At 42.6% G+C, this 16,418-nt stretch overlaps 1 protein-coding gene across 6 annotated transcripts in view; it reads left to right on the top strand.

Moving 5' to 3' along the window:
• Positions 1-16,418, top strand: part of ZHX3 (zinc fingers and homeoboxes 3) — a 148,613-nt gene that overhangs the window by 120,851 nt on the left and 11,344 nt on the right. For all 6 annotated transcript variants that reach the window (XM_060190090.1, XM_060190103.1, XM_060190120.1 and 3 more), the window contains one exon: positions 11,946-14,986. In XM_060190090.1, coding sequence (XP_060046073.1) covers positions 12,091-14,986 — 2,896 coding nt within the window. In that variant the 5' untranslated portion in view covers positions 11,946-12,090. The remainder of the gene's footprint in view (positions 1-11,945; positions 14,987-16,418) is intronic.

Genomic DNA, 16,418 nt, shown 5'->3' with positions numbered 1-16,418 from the left:
TGGGAGGGGGTAGATAGTATAATGGTTATGCAAAGAGACTCTCATGCCTGAGACTCTATAGTCCCAGATTCAATCCCCCATACCACCAAAAACCAGAGCTGAACAGTGCTCTGGTAAAAAAATACAAAAAAAGAAAAAAGAAATTCTAGGTGTAATGTACTTATTATTCAGTTTTATTTAGAACAAATCTGCCCTTAAAAAGGATGGCGGGGGGGTGGGGGGAGTCAGGCGGTAGCACGAGTTAAGGCACAAAAGCACAAGGACCAGTTTAAGGATCCCGGTTCAAGCCCCGGCTCCCTACCTGCAGGGGAGTCGCTTCACAGGCAGTGAAGCAGGTCTGAAGGTGTCTATCTTCCTCTCCCCTTTCTGTCTTCTCCTCCTCTCTCCATTAGTCTCTGTCCTGTCCAACAACAATAATAACAACAATGATAAACAAGGGCAACAAAAGGGAATAAATAATAAATAAGGATTGGGAGGCAGGGAGAGATAGCACAGTGCTTATGCAAATGAGTCTTAAGAGTTGAGCAGTGCTCTGATTAAAAAGCAAGCAAACAAACAAACAAAAAAACACATAGAATTTAGAGTCACTGCAAGAAATCTGTCAGTCACTGCAAGAAATCTGCTGTGTGTCTTTGTATCACCTCAGTTTTTTTGCTAGAAAACAAACAAACAAACAAACTACTCAATCCAAGGTGGGTAGGGGATGATAAAAACCAACTCACAAAACTATGGGTATAGATCAGGAGAGACTAGAGTGCTCTGTAGGCTGTGAATCACTTTGAGTGATGGAACTGTGTGGATTCAGTTTTCTGGCTAGTCATGGAATCTTCTCTGAAGGCTAGCCCATTTATTTTCAGTTGACTTGGACAGTGGTAAAATGGCTGGATATATCCAGTTGTTGTAGCCAAGACCAGGGGGCTCCAAAGGAAAAAATGAAAAAAGCATTTAAAATAAAACAATGTTTTAAAATATATTAACTTAAGCTTCCTTTATGAGGCAAGTTTTCTTTCTTTTTTTTTTTTTTAAGTTTGAGGTTTTTATTCTTTTTACTATGAAAATATCAAATACATACAGAAGCAGAGAGAAGAATGTATACATACCCATATATGGAACATTTATCAATCCTTGGTCAAATTTGTTTTATCTGTCTTCACCCATCCAGGTATTTTCAAGGAATTGTAGGGATCAAGGGTTTTATTTTATAAATTTACATATAACCAGCTATTTTTGCCATAAGTACTTCTCTATGTAGGGCTCATTAGACATTTTTTTGTAACACCAGCAAAATATATTCACAATACATAACACTACCATTCCTTTCTCTTCCTTTTTTTCTTTTTTCTTTCTTTTGCCTCCAGGGTTATCACTGGGGCTTGGTGCCTGTTACCACGAATCCACGGTTCCTGGAGGCTATTTTTTTTCCCTTTTGTTGCCCTTATTTTTATTGTTGTTATGGTTATTATTACTGTTATTATTGATGTTGTTGTTGGATAGGACAGAGAGAAATGGAGAGAGGAGGGGAAGACAAAGAGGGGGAGAGAAAGATAGACACCTGAAGACCTGCTTCACCACTTGTGAAGCTACCCCCCTGCAGATGGAGAGCCGGGGGCTTGAACCAGGATCCTTATGCCAGTCCTTGTGCTTTGTGCCATGTGCACTTAACCCACTGTGCTACCACCCGACTCCCTTTCTCTTCCTTTTTTTTTTTACATTTTTTAAATTAATTTATTTATTTTTACCAGAGCACTGCTCAGCTCTGGTTTATGGTGGTAGGGGGGATTGAACCTGAGACTTTGGAGCCTTAGGCATGAGGGTCTGCATAACCATTATGCTATCTGCCCCTGCCCTCTTCCTTTTTAATGGAAGTAACTTAATTTACAACACTGTATGCTTAGGACCAATGTTTCCATACCTTTTCAAATGTGTGCTGCCAGAACTGGAGGTGATTATGCATAGCAAAATACGTAAAGAGATGGAAGACAACTACTAAATGGTTTCACTTATATGTGGAACTGATAGAGAACTGACACCCATGAGCATTTGTGTTTTATTTAATGAAGAGTGTCGTTTTGTCTTAATTTTTTTATGCCACTTTACGGAGAAACTGCTAACTTACAAGACTTACCACATGGGTACACTTTCACATCTCCCCAAGATAGGTGTCAGCACACCTCACCCCACCAAGTTGGCATGCCCCTACCCTATATAGGGCACTGACTTCCAGTCCCCACTTCTGTTTCTTGGATATGCTGAACTAGACCACAGTTCATTAATGTTTCTCCCTTTGTATTCTCTTGTTTTCATTTAAGTCCCACCTATGAATGAGAATATCTGGTACTAGTCCTCTTCTTTTGGCTTATTTCACGTAACATGAGTCTCCCCAGTTCTACCCATGTTGAAGGAAAAGAGAAGATTTCATCATTTCTTTTCAGCTGTGGACTATTCCATTGTGTATATATACTACAGCTTCCTTAGCTATTCACCTGGTCTTGCACACATAGACTAGTCCCAAATTTTAGCTGTTATGAATAGTATTGCAGTAAACATAGGCTTGCACAAATCTCTTTGAATAAATCCCAACAGACATTTTTGAATTTTTAAATATTTATTTATTTATATAGAAACTGAGAGGGAATGGGGAGATAGAGAGGGATTTACACTTGTAGCACTGCTTCACCACTTGTGAAGTTTCCCTCTTGCAGGTGGGGACTGAGGACTTGAACCTGGGTCCTTGTACATGGTAACATGTACACTCAACCCAGCTAAGGTATCAGGCCTGTCAATGAGGAAGTCATTGTGGACATTGCAGCAGCTCCAGCAGAAACCAAGTGCAGCAGAAGACTCTCCCAGCTGAGCCCGTTTAGATTATAGAATCATGAGATATAGTGGATTGCTACTCTGCTAACACTAAACTTTGTTTTTCTTTAATTTTCATAATGTGGCAATAAATAAAATACCAGCACATGATCATATTTTCCTGTCTAAACAATGACAGCAAACTTTTGGTTTGTTAAAATTGGGATCCAAGGGGCAGGGGTAGATAGCATAATGGTTATGTAAAGAGACTCTCAAGCCTGAGGCTCCAAAGTGCCAGGTTCAGTCCCCTGTACCACCATCAACCAGAGCTGAGCAGTGCTCTGGTTAAAAAAAAAAAAAAAAAAATTGGGATCCAATATGAAACGATTCATGTTTGCAAAGGAAATTTTCATTTATATTGAATTTAGTACTTGCTTTAACATCTTGAGTAGAATTTCGTACCCATGTCAGATTTCTCTGCAATTTCAAATCTGACAGTTTAAACAATACCAGTTTACCTGTGAATTTCAAATCTTTCTTTCTAATTTATTTATTTTCAATTTTTATTTTATTTTATTTTATTGCCTCCAGGGTTATTTCTGGGGATCAGTGTCTGCACTACAAATCCATGGCTCCTAAGTGGCCATTTTTTTCCACTTTGTTGGATAGGACAGAGAAAATTTGAGAGAGGAGGGGGAGGTAGAGAGAGAGAAAGATAGAAACCTGCTGACCTGCTTTACTGCTTGTGAAGTGTTTCCCATGCTGGTAGGGAGCCAGAGGCTCAAACTCAGGTCCTTGTGCTTAAACTATGTGCTCTTAACCAGATGTGCCACTGCCAGGCCCCCTCCCTCCCTCCCTCTCTCCCTCTCTCTCTCTCATTTATTCATTTTTTTTTTATTGCCACCAGGGTTATTGCTGGAGCTTGGTGCTGGCACTATATCCATTGCTCCCAGCAGCTTTTTTTTTTTTTTCTATTTTATTTGATAGGGCGGAGAGAAATTGAGAGGGAAAGGAGAGATGGAAAGGGAGAAAGAAAGAGACATCTGTCATGGGGGAATCCAAGATTAAATTAATAAATTCAGTATCTTGCATTGATGGTGGTGGACATTTATGTGTATGAATTTTGGGTAAGTTAGGTTTCCTACAGAAAGAGCCATCCATTGGTGTTGATATTATATCCCTGCATTTGAGGTGATCGATCATTCCTTCATTTTCTAAAGTAGCATCTGTTTTATTTTTTCCTTTTTGCTAATATTTAAAAAATATTATTTATTTTTTATTGGCTAGAGACAGAAAAATTGAGAAGGGACAAGGAGTCAGAGAGGGAAAGAGACAGAGAGACACCTGCAGCCCTGCATCACCACTTGTGAAGCTTTCCCCCTACAGCTGGGGACCAGGGACTTGAACCTGGGTTCTTGGGCACTTTAATGTGTGCACTTAACCAGGTATGCCACCACCTGGTCCCCTGTTTTCTTTTCTTTTTTTTTAAACTTTATTATTGGATAGAGACAAAGAAATTGAGAAATAGGGGGAGAAAGGGAGGGACCCCTCCAATTACTGCATAGTTAAAAAGAAAGCTTCATAGCATGGGGAACTCGTTTCTATTTAAAAAGGACCAGCATGCACCTAGTATTGATATCTAAGAGAAAGCACAAGGAGTAGTGATGGAGAACAGTTACCCAGAAAACAAAGTTACTTTGTTTTCCCAATTTTTTAAATTTATAATTAATAGTGAGATTTTAAGATTTCAAGTATATAGTTCCACACCACATCCACCACCAAATTCTGTGTACCCGCCCTCTCACTTACCAAAGATAACCACTATAGTTCTCACAAAGTTTTAGTTTGCTTGCTTCTGTTTTGTTTTGTTTCAGGCAAGTTCATGAGTATCAGTTCTCTAGATTGCACATGTGAGTGAAACCATCTGGTAGTTCTGTGATTGTCTACTCCTTCAGTTTTGGAGGGAGACAAAAGATATCTGACAGCCGGATATATATAATCAATGATCATGATTTAAGGAATTTATTCTTCTATAGGGGCAACTGATTTCTTTTTTTTTTTCTTTTCTAACATGGCAGTGGAGCAGTCAGTGCAAATTGAACCACTTGTGTGTGATGACATCTTAAGTTTCAGAAGTCTCTTGAGATGTAAGCATTTAATTATGGCCGCGGTTCACAGTGCCACCACCGTTGATATCACTTGATTCATTATTATAAGTAGCCACTCTATGAAATTATTAGATAGTCTATCACAGTTCAGATTGAGTTCACAGAAGAAAATTCTGGGGCCAGATGGTGGCACACCTGGTTAAGAGCACACAAAACAAATTTCTAGTTGTGAATATATTTATTGGATAGAAACTGTCAGAAATTGGGCATGGGTAGATAGCATAATGGTTATGCGAACAGATTGTCATGCCTGGGCTTCGAAGTCCCAGTTTCAATCCCCTGCACCACCATAAACCAGAGCTGATCAGTACTCTGGTAAAAAAATAAAAATAAACTGTCAGAAATTGAGAAGGAAGGGGGAGACAGAGACGGAAAGAGACAGAGAGACACCTGCAGCACTGCTTCACCACTCATGAAGCTTCCCCCCTATAGGTGGGGACTGGAGACTCGAACCTGGGTCCTTGTGCAGGTGCACCACCCCCCAGCCCCAGTTGTGTTGTTTTGTTTATACAATTGGTCCTAGTATAGCTTTTTTTTTTTTTTTTTTTTTTTTACCAGAGCACTGATCAGCTCTGGCTTATAGTGGTGCAGGGGATTGAACCTGAGACTTTGGAGCCTCAGGCATGAGTCTCTTTGCATAACCACTATGCTATCTACCCCTACCCCCTAGTACAACTTTTTAATATGTTAAGTTCACAGAGGTGCTCTAATTTTTTTAACTTTTGCAATTTTCACACAAATATACACTTTTAGGACATTTATAACTGGGACTGTTTTCTGCTTTTCCTAAGCATTCTGCCTCAACATTACAAGTCTCAGGGCATTAAGGTTCTTTTAAAGTGGTTAAATCTGTAAATGGCTTGATTTGATAGTAATATTTATAAACAGTGAGTGGTCACATTTCCTCCACTTCCTAGGTACAGTAAGTCAGTGGCGATTATCATTTATTGTTCCAAATGAATTGTTTCAATAAGACAAGGTTATTATAAGCCAAGTAAATCCTAAGATATTAGTGATATCTTCCAGGGTCAGGAAGATAGAACCATCGGATAGAGCACAGAGCTTGCATGCTTGAGGCCCCAGAAGCCATAAGTTCAACCCCCAGCACCACCTTGTGTCAGAGTTGAACAGTGCTCTGTTTTTGTACCCTTTCTCTTTTGCTGTTTCTCATAATAAGCAAATCTTTTTTTAAAAGATTTTAATTAATTATTAATGAGAAAGATCGGAGGAGAGCGAGAAAGAACCAGGCATCACTCTGGTACATGTGCTGCCGGGGACTGAACTCAGGACCTTATACTTATGAGTCCGATGCCCTATCCACTGCGCCACCTCCTGGACCACATCTTTTTTTTTAAATATTGATACCAGTTGGGTTCCATTTCAACAAAGTCTTGTTATCTGTTATTTAATTTTTTTCTTATTAAAGTTTTATAGTTATTGTATAGTGATGTTTTTATAAGGCTTATTCTTAGATATTTTTCAGATTTGGTATTAATGTAAATGGGCTTTTTCTATCCTCTTATCATAGAAATTTCCTTCTTGGCTTATGGGAAAGTTAATTCTTGGCTTATGGGAAAGTGAATGACTCGAAATGTCAATAATGCATTTCATCATCTTAGTTCTTATTAGTTATAATAATTTCATATATTATTGCTAGATAATCCCCTCATGTGCAAATATTAAAACTAATAATTTTTACTGACTTTTCATCACATTTATTTTTCTTATATTTTACTCTATAGGATCCTATTATAGTGTTGAGTAGTGATAGTGGAAGCCCTCATCTTGTTTCTTTTCTCTCTCTCTCTCTCTTTCTTTCTTTTAATTGCTATCAGGGTTATCACTGGGTGGGGCTTGGTGCCAGCACTACAAATCTACTGCTCCTGGCAACCATCCTCCCCCCCCCCTTTTTTTCTTTCTCCTTTTATTTCATAGGACAAAAAGAAGTTGAAAGGGGAGGGGGAGATAGAGTGAGATAGAGAAAGACACCTGCAGACCTGCTTCACTGCTTATGAAGCATCCCCCACCCCCTTGCAGAACAGGGGCTCAAACTCCAGTCCTTGCTCATGGTAATGTGTCCACTCAACCAGATGTGCCACCACTTGTCCCCTCCTTATTTTGTTGCACGTTTTTCTATCAGAGCATTCGCTGCTCCCCTCTGGTTTATGATGGTGCAGGGTATTGAATCTGGAACCTCAAAGTTTCTTTGCATAATCATTATGCTACATACCCCACAGCACCATTTAGCTAAGAACATTTCCTCTTACCCCCTTTTTTTTTTTTTCCAAGAATAAAGTCTAAATGAAAGTTTAGACTTGAACAGCCCTGTAGTTCAGATGGACCTAACAGATCATATAGAACATCCACCTTCCTTTCAAGTGCATGTGAAACATTCTTTATCCTATATGTACATACACATTCACATACACATATTGTTATTACTGGGGCTCCACTTCCAGGTCACCTTTTTCAGAGAGAGACAAGGCTGGAGAGAAAGCATAATGGTTATGCAAAAGACTCATGCTTGAGGCTTCAAAGTCTCAGATTTAATCTCCCATAAATTTATTTATTCCCTTTAATTTATTCCCTTTAATATCCCATAAATTTATTTATTCCCTTTTGTTGTCCTTGTTGTTTTATTGTTGTAGTTATTATTGTCATCGTTGTTGGATAGGACAAAGAGAAATAGAGAGAGGAGGGGAAGACAGAGGGGGAGAAAAAGATAGATACCTGCAGACCTGCTTCACTACTGTGAAGCGACTCCCCTGCAGGTGGGTGGCCAGGGGCTCGAACCTGGATCCTTACGCTGGTCTTTGTGCTTTGCACCACATGCGCTACTGCCCGACTCCTCTCCCTCTCCCTCCCTCTCTCTCTCTCCCTCTCTCTCTCTCTCTCTCTCTCTTTTCATTTCTTTCGCCTCCAGGGTTATCACTGGGGCTTGGTGCCAGCACTACGAATCCCCTACTCCATTTTTTCCCACTTTGTTGCCATTGTTGTTTTGTTGTTTGATAGGACAGAGAGAAATCCAGAGAGGGTGAGGGAGAGAAAGATAGACACCTGCAGACCGGTCACCACTCATGAAGTGTCTTGCTGCAGGTTGTGAGCTGGGGGCCTGAAACTGGGTCCTTTGAGCAGGTTACACATAGTATTGTGTGCACTTACTCAGGCATGCCACTGCCTGGTCCCCAGTTACTGTGTTTTCTATCCATGTTGTGGATATATCAGGACTTCATTCCTTTCCATATCTGTGAAAAGCTGTCATAGAGACATGCCACATTTAGTTCATTCATTAGTTGATACACATGGAAGTTGTTTGTACTTCTGGGTTGTTAGGATGATGGTGTTACTATTACTTTTGTTCAAATTTTTGCATGGCATGTTTTCACTTCTTTTTTGTATTACCTAAAAGTATTATTGGGCCTCATGGTAACTATAGTTAGCATCAAGGAGCTGCCAAACTGATTTCCAAAGTCATTATACCATTTAACATTCCCCTCAGCAGTGTATAAGAGCTCTGATTTATCTTAATCTTCACTTATACTTACTATTGTCTTTCACTATAATTATAGCCATACTGCTGTGGGTGAAGTAATATCTCATTGTGATTTTGATGTGTGTTTGATGTGAATAATTTGATAGAAAAAAATAGATATCCTATATAGCCTAAGGCTAAGTCCTATGAAAAGGAGGACACTGAAAGCCTGTTTAATAATAGATGAGGTCAAATTAAATCCTTAGTAGTATGTGACAAGGCAGCATTCAAATATAATTATGAAGCTTATTTACTGAAAACATATGTGATGTAAAACAGTGAAAAAACAAGGTGTACCCCCTGTGAAAATATGTGTAAAATACTTAACAAGATGGTTTCCTTTTCTTAAAAGTCATTGACTATTGATATTTTATCTTTACAATATTTTTTTTAAGATTTTTTAAAATTTATTTATGAGAAAGATAGGAAGAGAGAGAAAAAAACCAGACATCACTCTGACACATGTGCTGCCAGGGATTGAACTCGGGACCTCATGCTTGAGGGTCCAAAGCTTTACCACTGTGCCACCTTCCGGACCACTACAATATATATATTTTAAAATATGTTCGGGGTGGGTAGGGGGGAGAATACAGGTCCAAAAGGATGACAGAAGACCTAGTGGGGGTTGTATTGTTATATGGAAAATTGGGAAATGTTATGCATGTACAAACTAATGTATTTCTTGTCAAATGTAAAACACTAATCCCTCAATAAATAAATTAAAAAATATATGCTCACTGCATTTCAAATCATCAGGGATTTGGTGATAAGTGGTTATATCAAGATATATCTGTTTCTCCTTATTTCATCCCAAATTTTTAATAGTAATTATTTTAAGTATATCTTCATAGCTAGACTTGTAATCAGAGATATTTTGCTGTGTTTGTTAAGAATCGGACTAGACATTTTAATTTTTTTCTTTTTCTTTTTTCTTTCTTTCTTTTTTGCCTCCAGGGTTATCTCTCAGGCTTGGTGCCAGCACTGTGAATCTGCTGCTCCTGGAGGCCATCTCTTTTTTTCCACTGTTGTTGCTGCTATTGTTGTTGAATAGGACAAAAGATAAATCAAGAGAGAAGTGGAAGACAGAGGGGGAAAGAAAGATAGACACCTGCACATCTACTTCACTGCCTGCAAGTGACCCCTCTGCAGGTGGGGAGCTGGGGGCTCAAACCTGGATCTTTACTCCTGTCCTTGTGTTTCATGCCATGTGCTCTTAACCCAGTGCATCACCACCCAGCCCCCTTCTTTACATTTTTATGTTAGTTTTTTAAATTATGTTTGTTTATTGGATAGAGACAGTCAGAAATCAAGAAAAAGGGGATGATAGAGAGGAAGAGAGACATCTGCATCCCTACTTCACCACTCACAAAGCTTTCCCCCTGCAGGTGAGGACTAGGGGCTCAAACCTAGGTCCTTGCACATTGTAACATGCGCTCGATCAGATGCGCCACCACCTAGCCCCCATTTTTATGTTAAATTCAAACACCGATATCATCATTTATTATTAGAGGTACTATTAATTTAGTCATTATAATTATTTACATGCAAGGAAGTCAGTCATTGTAGCTTTTGAAATGAATTTCAAATGCATCAAAGATTTAAGTTTTTAGTTTTTTGCCTCCAGGGTTATCGCTGGGGCTCAGTGCCTACACTATGAATCAACTGCTCCTGGAGGCTATTTTTTCCCTTTTGTTGCCCTTGTTTTTTATTGTTTTTGTTGTTATTATTGTTGTCATCGCTGTCATTGTTGTTGGATAGGACAGAGAGAAATGGAGAGAGGAGGGGAAGACAGAGGGGGGAGAGAAAGACAGACACCTGCAGACCTGCTTCACCACTTGTGAAGCGACCCTCACTGCAGGTAAGAACTGGGGGCTCAAACAGGGATCCTTAAGCTGATCCTTGCGCTTTGCACCATGTGTGCTTAACCTGCTACGCTACCACCCAACCCCCCAGATTTAAGATTTTTACATTTTTTAAAAAATAATTTCTGTTATCTTTATCTATTGGATAGAAACTATCAGAAATTGAGAAGGAGGGAGTCGGGCAGTAGCGCAGCGGGTTAAGCGCACGTGGCGCAAAGCGCAAGGACCGGCCTGAGGATCCCAGTTCAAGCCCCTGGCTCCCCACCTGCAGGGGAGTCGCTCCATAAGTGGTGAAGCAAGTCTGCAGGTGTCTGTCTCTCTCTCCCCCTCTCTGTCTTCCCCATCTCTCTCCATTTCTCTCTGTCCTATCCAACAATGACAACAACAATAGTAACTACAGCAATAAAACAACAAGAGCAACAAAGGGGAATAAATAAATAAATAAATTTTTAAAAATTGAGAAGGAAGGGGGAGATAGAGAGGGAGAGAGACAGAAAGACACCTGCAGCCCTGCTTCACACTCAGGAAGCTTTCTTCCTGCAAGTGGGGACCAGGGACTTGAACCTGGGTCCTTGTGCACTGTAGTGTGTGCACTTAACGAGATATACCACCACTGGCTCTAGCTTTGTTTTTTAATTTTTAAAGGTTTCTTTGTTTTTTTTATTTATAAGGGATAGAGAAGAAAGAAAACCAGGACATCACTCTGGCACATGCATTGCCAAAGACCAAACTCGGGATCTTAATGCTTGACAGTTTCCTGGGCTGTACTCCAAGAGTTTTTGTTTAAGGAATAGAAACACTAAAAAATAAAATAACTTGAATCACGGTACAAGGTTGCTGAGAGCTAAAAGCCATACTTGGAGTTGTTATACCAACAGAGTAAGAATGTAGGGTTCTCTGAGCTACTAGCTCTACCTGTGGATCCTCGGACACTCTGGCCTTTGGGGTGCAGCCAGTAACTGAGGTGATCCCCTCTTCTGTGACCTGCTATAAGTCATGTGAGATTGTCCCTAGAGAAAGGCCAGCTCTGATAGCAGCCATCCTCCTACTCCCAGTTCATTCACACTAGGCTCCCTTGGCCTCTGAGGCCAACTTAGGACAGGCAGAGGCGTCTTATTCTTCTATGTGGGAAGACTGTGAAAAGAAAAATCTTTGTGGGCCCAAACATTTAGACAAGAATTACACTAGGATCTTTTGTTCTCACTTTGACATGACCATAATTTATAAATCCAAAAGAGTTTTTTTTTTTTAATCTGAGTTACTTAATACAAGGATACACGGGAGTGGGATGGGAGGGAACAAAAGCAAAAACACATGACTTTAGTCTATCAAATGGTACTGGAACATCCCCAGATCATTATTCAGGACACAGTTTGTTAGTGTGCAGAAGGTTCCTGATTCCATGTCCAATCTGCTATTGAACTTCTTAAGGAAAGACCTTAGGGGTAGAAGGCAAATTTTGCAGTGTGTTTGGGAGCCTAAGAAATAACATAGCTAAAAAAAAAAAAAAAAAAGAAAAGGAAAGAAAGAAAGAAAGAAAGACATAACTAAAGAGATCATAAGCATTTTTTTTCTCTTTCCCTTCAGGTCTAATAGGGGAAAACTGGCTTTCAGTAAACAACTGAAAAGGCTGCCCTTGGAAACTTCCTTGGTCTTCATGGAGCCTCTGAAAACTACACTGTGAAGCCCCTGGGTGGATTAACTCTTATAGATCACCTAGAGTGATTGCATCATGGCCAGCAAGAGAAAATCCACCACCCCTTGCATGATTCCTGTGAAGACTGTGGTGCTGCAGGAAGCCAGTGCAGAGGCCCATCCTGCTGAGACCATGCCAGAAAGTTCTCAGCAAGATCTGCCCCCAGAAACACCTACAGTCAGCAGTGAGGCATCACAGAAAACCAGCAGTACTGAAGGCACTTCACTGGCCAATGGGCATCGGAGCACTTTGGATGGCTACTCATATTCCTGTAAATACTGTGACTTCAGATCCCAGGACATAACCCAATTTATGGCACATATGAGCTCAGAGCACACAGACTTTAGTAAAGACCCAACTTTTGTATGCACTCAATGCAGCTTTATGGCAAAAACCCCTGAAGGCCTTTCTCTGCACAATGCCACGTCTCATTCAGGGGAAGCCAGCTTTGTGTGGAATGTGGCTAAGTCTGACAATCACATAATCATAGAACAGAACATCCCCGAGAGCACCAGCACTCCTGAACTGGCCAGTGAGCCTAGCACTGAAGGGACCGATGGACAGGCCGAAATCATTATTACCAAAACTCCAATCATGAAGATAATGAAAGGCAAAGCTGAAGCCAAAAAAATCCATACACTCAAGGAGAACATCCTGAGTCAGCCTGTTGGCGAGGCCTTAACAAACCCATCAACTGTGGAATCAGAGGTGAAAGAGGGGGACCATTCTGTCAACGGTGGAGTCCCAGTCAGCCATGCATCTACCAACTCCATGAAACCTCCCCATGCTACCAACGGACCCCTGATAGGAACAGTGCCTGTTCTTCCGGCTGGTATAGCCCAACTCATCTCCCTCCAGCAGCAGCAGCAGCAGCAGCAGCAGCAGCAGCAGCAGCAACCACCCCAGGTGCACCCCCAGCAGCATGCCCACCAGCCACTGCCCACCTCCAAGTCCTTGCCCAAAGTGATGATTCCCCTGAGCAGCATTCCAACATACAATGCAGCCATGGATTCCAACAGCTTCCTGAAGAACTCTTTTCACAAATTTCCTTACCCAACCAAAGCTGAACTCTGCTACTTGACTGTGGTCACCAAGTTTCCAGAAGAACAACTCAAGATCTGGTTCACAGCTCAAAGGCTCAAGCAAGGTATTAGCTGGTCCCCAGAGGAGATTGAGGATGCCCGGAAAAAGATGTTCAACACAGTCATCCAGTCTGTACCGCAGCCCACAATCACGGTTCTGAATACTCCCCTGGTTGCCCATGCGGGCAATGTCCAGCATCTTATCCAAGCTGCTCTGCCCGGCCAGGTTGTAGGGCAGCCAGAGGGCACTGCAGGGGGGCTACTGGTCACTCAGCCACTGACGTCCAATGGGGTGCAGGCACCAAGCTCGTCTCTCCCCTTGCCAGTTACATCCATCCCCAAGCAGTCAACAGTTGCACCTATTAACACTGTGTGTTCCAACACGGCCTCTGCTGTGAAAGTGGTCAATGCGGCCCAGTCACTCCTCACAGCGTGCCCCAGCATAACGTCCCAAGCTTTCCTCGACGCCAGCATCTACAAGAATAAGAAATCACATGAACAGCTGTCAGCTTTGAAAGGTAGTTTTTGTCGGAACCAGTTCCCAGGACAGAGTGAAGTTGAACACCTGACCAAAGTGACTGGCCTCAGCACCAGAGAGGTGCGGAAATGGTTCAGCGACCGGAGATACCACTGTCGGAACCTGAAGGGCTCCAGAGCCATGATGCCCGGAGAGCCTGGCTCTATCATTGACTCCATGTCAGAAGTGCCCTTCCCCTCACCGTCCAATGTCCCTGAGGTAACCTGCATCCCAACAACAGCCATCTTGGCCACCCATCCTTCTGCCAAACGACAATCTTGGCACCAGTCCCCTGACTTCACACCAAACAAATACAAGGAACGGGCCCCTGAGCAGCTCAAAGCCCTGGAGAGTAGTTTTGCACAAAACCCCCTTCCTCTCGACGAGGAACTGGATCGGCTGAGGAGTGAAACCAAAATGACCAGAAGAGAGATTGATAGCTGGTTTTCAGAAAGGCGGAAAAAAGTGAATGCTGAGGAGACGAAGAAGGCTGATGAGTGTGCCTCTCAGGAGGAAGAGGAGATAGCCAAGGATGAGGCTGGAGAAGAGGATTTGGCCAGTGACCTGAGAGTGCCCGACAGAAGCGACTCCCCAGAAGTGCCTGGCAGCCACACTTTGGCAGAACGTAAAGTCAGCCCCATCAAAATCAACCTCAAGAACCTGAGGGTCACTGAAGCCAATGGCAAGAGTGAGCTGCTAGCGCTGGGCATCTGTGAGCCTGAGGATGATGGGTTGAACAAGCTGGCAGAGCAGCCCCCAAGCAAAGTGAGCTACAAAAAGACTGCCCAGCAGAGACACCTGCTGCGGCAGCTCTTCGTCCAGACGCAGTGGCCAAGCAACCAGGACTACGATTCCATTATGACCCAGACGGGCCTGCCTCGGCCAGAGGTGGTGCGTTGGTTTGGGGACAGCAGGTATGCCCTGAAGAATGGCCAGCTCAAGTGGTACGAAGACTACAAGCGGGGCAACTTCCCTCCAGGGCTGCTGGTCATCGCCCCCAGCAACCGGGATCTGCTGCAAGACTACTACATGATTCACAAGATGCTGTATGAGGAAGACCTGCAGAGCCTCTGTGACCAGACCCAGATGAGCTCCCAGCAGGTGAAGCAGTGGTTTGCCGAGAAAATGGGTGAGGACACCCGAGCCGTGGCAGACTCAGGCAGTGAGGATCAGGGTCCTAGCACCGGCGACTCTGCGGCAGTTTACAAAGCAGGAATGGGTGATACCTATATGGAAGTGTCTGAGAACAGTGAGTCCTGGGAACCTTCTGCCCCTGAGGCCACCACCTCAGAGTCCTTTGATGCACAAAGTCCACAGACTGGACTTCAGCTGGGTAAGTTCACAGGGGCCATGGCTATCCTCTGGGTATGGGAGAGAGGGGACCCATGGTTGGGCTGAACATATTGTTATAGGGCATCTTCTCTTTCTTTCTTTCTTTCTTTTTTTTTTTTTTTGCCTCCAGGGTTATTGCTGGGGCTCGGTGCCTACACTACGAATCCACTGCTCCTGGAGGCCATTTTTTCCCTTTTGTTGCCCTTGTTGTCATTAATATTATTGTTGTCATTGTTGTTGGATAGGACAGAGAGAAATGGAGAGAGGAGGTGAAGACAGGGGGGAGAGAAAGATAGACACCTGCAGACCTGCTTCACTGCTTATGAAGCGACTCCCCTGCAGGTGGGGAGCCGGGGCCCTTACGCTGGTCCTTGCGCTTTGCGCCATGTGCGCTTAACCCACTGTGCTACCACCTGGCCCCCGCATTTTCTCTTTCTAAGACAGCAGGACTATATGCTTGGCTGCTTCAGGGGCAAAGGCAGCAGAAGCCATTAGAAAAGAATATGAGAAATGAGAAAAAAAAGAATATGAGAAATGGCTGAAAACTGATCTATGCCTGCCTGCCTTTCTTTTCTTTTTTCTCTCTCCTCCCTTCTCTCACTCTCTTTTCTCTTTCTTCCTCACACATGGGCGTGTGTGTGTGTGTGTGTGTGTGTGTGTGTGTGTCACCACTATTCAGTGACTTTCTCGAGATCTTTTTTTCTTAGTTCTTTTCTGCAACCAGGGCCTGATGCTTGCATGATTTCATTGCTCCAGACAGCTGTTACATCCAGATAGACGGCGAAAGAAGAGACCTAGGGAGAGGCACCACAGTACTAAAGCTTCCTCTGTTGCCATAACATTTCCCAAGTGGCACTGGGGCTTGAATCTGGGTCACATACATAGCAATGCAGCTGCCCTACCCAGTGAACTATCTTTCTAGCTCCCAGAATTCTACTTTTTTTTTTTAATGAAAGAGAGAAGGGAGAGACAGACATAGGGACATACAGACATACACTGTTGCTCCAATGTCTGTGGAGCTTCCTTGGTGCTATCCATAGTGTGGCCATATGGTACAAGGGCTTGAATCTAGGACTTTGTAAAGTTGAAAGCATGTGCCCTGATAAGTAGGCTATTTCCAACCCTCTGATTGTGTGACCTGTGGAATATAGTAAACCTGTAAAGGTCCATACTTTTCATGTCACTTCTTACCAACAGAGTAGCTCAATATGGCAACTGAGTGAGACAGAGTTACTTGTCATTGAGAAGTGAGAACAATAGGATCTATGAGGAAATTCAACTTAAGTTAGCAAACAAAATTAAAGTTTTTAAGATGATGAAAATCAGGGGCTGGGCAGTGGTGCACCTGGTCAAGTGCACGCACCATCAAGCAGGAGGACTTGGCTTCAGGTGCCTCCCACTCTCCACCTACAGGATGAGGAGTCTGCTTCTCG

The sequence above is a fragment of the Erinaceus europaeus genome, chromosome 1 (assembly GCF_950295315.1).
Source record: "Erinaceus europaeus chromosome 1, mEriEur2.1, whole genome shotgun sequence".
NCBI lineage: Eukaryota > Metazoa > Chordata > Mammalia > Eulipotyphla > Erinaceidae > Erinaceus > Erinaceus europaeus.
The sequence above is the reverse complement of the archived record's forward strand: the minus strand, read 5'-3'. Positions and strand labels throughout refer to the sequence as shown.